Genomic DNA, 4,007 nt, shown 5'->3' on the forward strand with positions numbered 1-4,007 from the left:
AACGTAATCCCCCTCCCCTCCTCCTCCTCCTCCTCATCACCGCCACCAGCAGCCTCATCATCGTCCCGCTGCTGCTGCTGCTGCTGCTTCTTCTTCTCACACTCAACCAAGTCACACCACCTCCCCCCAACCTCCTCCTCCATCAGCAGCGGAAACTCCGTGCCCCCGCCCTCCAAGTCACCCGACGCATCCACCCACGCCATGAAGCTGCTCACCCTTCCCCAGCCGCCCACGTTGCCGCTCCAGTCCAGATGGTGCTTGTAGTACCCTCCCTCGACGTACCGCTGCGTCCGCAGGCGCTCGATCCAGACGTCGCGGCGCCAGCCCTGGAAGGCGAGCGCGCGGGCTTCGATGCAGCGCACCGCGTCTGTTCGCGGGAGGAGCGCGACGGACGAGTCGCGGACAGTGGTGTCGCGGTGGGTCGAGCTGGCGTCGTGGGTGACTGTTGAGGGCTCAAAGAGTGGCTCGCTGTGTATATTTACGTTAGCATATATATATATATCCTCATCAGCTCCATCTTCCCCTCGTCACAGATATATATATATATATATATACGGCTTTTGAGTAAGCCCTTCTCAAGAAAGCAAAACACAATCACCCATCACCCGACGCCCTAACAAGCAAAACAATTTTCACAAAAACGCAAGTTGAACAAAAAAGAAAAAAACGCACCTAATCTCAAGCAGATGCCTCCTCTCCTCGACAGGTCAAATGCGACGGCAGGCCAAACGGATGCCGCAACTGCGAGCGCCTCCAGCTGGACTGCGTGGGCGACAACGGCCAGGCCGCCAGATACACCACCAGCGGCTCCCTGCGCAAGATCCGCACCCCGTACGCGTCGGCCGGACAGTCCGGGAGAGTCGCGTTCGGGGCGTCAATGGCCAGCAGCGACTCGTTGAGCTGCGGCCGCGGCGACAGATGCTTGCCGCTTTTTGTCTTGGGGTGGTCGGGGAGGAGGTACTGCGTGAGGGGGTTGGGGATGATGAGCAGGAGGGCGGCGACGAGGCCGATGATGTATGTGAACATTTTCCGCCTCTTCTTCTTCTTCTACGTCTTCACCCGTTTCGTAGGGCTAGTGGTGTTGCTCGGTGAACTTGGATCGAGTCGCCCTTTTTTGCGCGAGGGAAATTGAGGTGGATAAGATAGACGGAGGCAGAATTGAGAGGTTCAATGGAGACGGTGAAGCTGGGGCGAGTCTCATCATGAAGCTCACCGAGTAGAGCAAATGCCACGGTCATACGAGTTCCTTCACGGGCCGATGTGGGGGGCTGTTGATTCCCCATCAACCTCGTCACCTGACCTCACCTCAACTCTTCTCACAGCAGCACAGCATTGCATCGTTATTATATGGCATTAGCATATATTCTATATATTCATTCATATACAATCCTGCTGTAAAGAGAGGTGATGACAGTTCCCAAGTCCAATCCCATGTCCAACCAGAACTCCAAAGAAAAGATGATGTCTGCTTTCCCTTCAGTTTTGTACACCAAAAAAAAAAAGAGTTGCGTATGTCCTCGCGCACACGAGGGATGGTATTCCCGTATCGTACACTGCCCAATTCAAAGCGCCAAAAGAAAGAAGAGAGACCATAATCGTACCCTTGGGTCAATTTGTTGTGGCGCCACTCCAATTGTTATGCTCGCCGTTTAACAATGCCCAAGGATCGTTGCCATCCCCTGAATACTGCGCAATCGTCTCCGTAATGTGGTTGAAGATGCCCTCCTCCGTGCTCTGCCAAAGGGGAGTGGTGATGCGCCCTTGAAACTGCCGGAGATCAATGCGGTTCTCCTCGGGCGTGTTGCCGAGACCCAGGCTGGGCGAGGTGTGGCTGCTCGCCGAAAACGGCTCCGTGCAGGGTCCTCGCGGGGCCGGGGACGATGCGGTCGAGTTGGTGCGGTCCGGCAGCACAAAGATCGGGTCGACGGCCGCTTGGGGGTTCATGTCCACGTCTCCATGGGACCAGAGGTTCCCGCAAGCGTGGTTCGCGGGCGTGTCCACGCAGCCCTTGCTGATGCTGAAGCGAAAGTCCCTGGCCGCTATCCCAGAAGTCCCGGGGTTACTGCTAGCAGAAGAAGCCATACCCACGTCCGGCCCGGGGCTGACGGCTACTCGCTTCCGCTTGTGGTTGGCGGCATCAGATGGTTTGGGGGCAACATTCCGGGTGACGGCGCCGAGAACAGCGTTGAAGCAATCTGCCGTGTGAGTCAACTCCGGCTGGACGCCCGTCATGGAGGCAAGCGGCTTGCTCATCCTCAAGCCGGCCGGCCTCCTGACGCCCTTGGGACCGCCGAGAGGTAATCGTCCGGGCAATGGCGAAGACATCTCAGTGTGTTGCGACACTGAGGTGCGCGCAAATCGCGGAATATTGGACGCCGGGCCGCCAAATAAATCGCGGTATTTTGAGAGGGCCGGAAGCCGGAGGCAGGATGTCAACCCATTGCGTTCGATATCGAGACAGGCTTGCTGCAGGAAGGCGGTTGTCACTTGGTGCACGCGGCCGATGGCTTCCATTGCGTTGATGATGGTCTCCAGGTTGGAGACATCAATAGGGGTGACACCGGCCACGGGGTCGTCCTTGGCCAGATAGACATACACGGTCGTGGCAGAATACAACGAGAGAGCACAGAGATGTGTTTTCTGTTGCCATTGTTAGTAGGGTAGAAAGGGGACAAGGAATCCAAAAGACATACAAAGAATGACGTGTGATGTGATGTTAGCTTGATGATGTTGACAATCTCCTCGGCCGCAGTCCTCAGCCTGTGTAAGCTGTTCTGTTTGATGGTGTCGTTGAACCCGTACTTCTCTGCCGTCTCAATGGCAGCATGGTGTAGACAGATGACGGAGGCGTGCAGGTTGAGATTTGTCTGCACCGCGGCTGGATCCTGAGCCCTCATTGGGAGGCGGAATTTCTCGGGCAGAAACATGAAGAGACTCGACAGCTTGTTGTCAAGGTCGCGATGCCGCTTCCAATATGCGCCGTTCATCAGGTCCTCTGGGTGGTCAGACGGCTTCGCCCCGTGCACGTGCCTCAGGATGATCTTGAAGACCTCGCAGATGACAATGGCACCCGAGAAGCTTTCATAAGGGGCCCCCGTAAACAGTTCCTCCAGAAAGGCCGTCTTCTCTTCCCTCCCCGACATGAAAGCGTCTTCTGAAGACGGAAGCCGCGTCATTACCTGTACTCTGGTCAGCGCGGTCCTAAGTACTCACCAGGTTTGCGCCAGAAAGAAACGAGTCAAGAAAGCAAGAGAGCCTTACGTCCTCGGACTTGACCATGTGAGCCCAGCCAGTCGCCAAGCTTGCGTGAGCATCAATGGCAAAGGCGCCCCAAAAGACCCTCCTGCGCTCCTCCAGCTCGGTCCAGTTGGCAATGGGGCCAAGCGTCGGGGGTATGTCGTCGCCTTCTTTGTCAAGCCTGTCCAGTCCGAGCATCTGGACAAGGCGAACGTAGCGCGAGGCACTCATAGATGCTCGTGTGAAGAGCATGGCTTTGGCCTCGTAACCGGCAATGATGGCCCAAGCCTGGGCGTGAGCTACTGTCACGAAATGCTCGCCGTCGCTCTGAGCCGATGAGTTAGAACGCAAGATGTTCCCAGTGTCGGAATCGAACAGGGTCCGGCTCACTCTCATCTCATCTGCCTCAATGTACTGCCGAGCTCTCTTATAGAAGGGCTCGGCATACTGGTCATATTTAGGATGGCCAATGGCAGTGTATGCCCACAGTGCATACTGCAGACACATTGGCGGCTTTCTATTTGGGGGGCCATAGAAGGCTTGATAATAGCGGCCAGAGTGGATGATAGGGAGGAAGTGATAGTGAGTATTGAAGTAGATGTTGTGTCTGTCATCATTAGCAGTGTCCCCTTGGAAGTGCACCAAACTGCAGGCTCGGCTCACAATTCTTCAATCATCTCATATGGGGGAAGGGCCTCGGACATGCCAAGCCCCATGAGCTGACTGTTCATAAAGGCACTGTCATCCTGGCCGGTAAAGCTGGGCATGCC

The 4,007-nt window shown here is 56.1% G+C and overlaps 2 protein-coding genes across 2 annotated transcripts; both read right to left on the bottom strand.

Annotated features, from left to right (window-relative positions):
• Window positions 1-95: 95 nt before the first annotated feature.
• On the bottom strand, window positions 96-1,026 carry BBK36DRAFT_62570 (hypothetical protein; the record flags this gene model as incomplete). The annotated part of the gene is made up of 3 exons (XM_024898390.1): window positions 96-468; window positions 673-693; window positions 764-1,026. Coding segments are annotated over 3 exons (657 nt in total), but the record flags the coding sequence as incomplete, so codon positions are not given.
• Window positions 1,027-1,608: 582 nt separating this feature from the next.
• Window positions 1,609-4,004, bottom strand: BBK36DRAFT_1145515 (hypothetical protein; the record flags this gene model as incomplete). The annotated part of the gene is made up of 4 exons (XM_024893761.1): window positions 1,609-2,640; window positions 2,694-3,179; window positions 3,262-3,844; window positions 3,901-4,004. The coding sequence occupies 4 exons, from the start codon at window positions 4,002-4,004 to the stop codon at window positions 1,609-1,611; spliced, it is 2,205 nt and encodes a 734-aa protein (XP_024744963.1).
• Window positions 4,005-4,007: the final 3 nt, after the last annotated feature.

Source organism: Trichoderma citrinoviride (assembly GCF_003025115.1).
Source record: "Trichoderma citrinoviride strain TUCIM 6016 unplaced genomic scaffold BBK36scaffold_52, whole genome shotgun sequence".
NCBI lineage: Eukaryota > Fungi > Ascomycota > Sordariomycetes > Hypocreales > Hypocreaceae > Trichoderma > Trichoderma citrinoviride.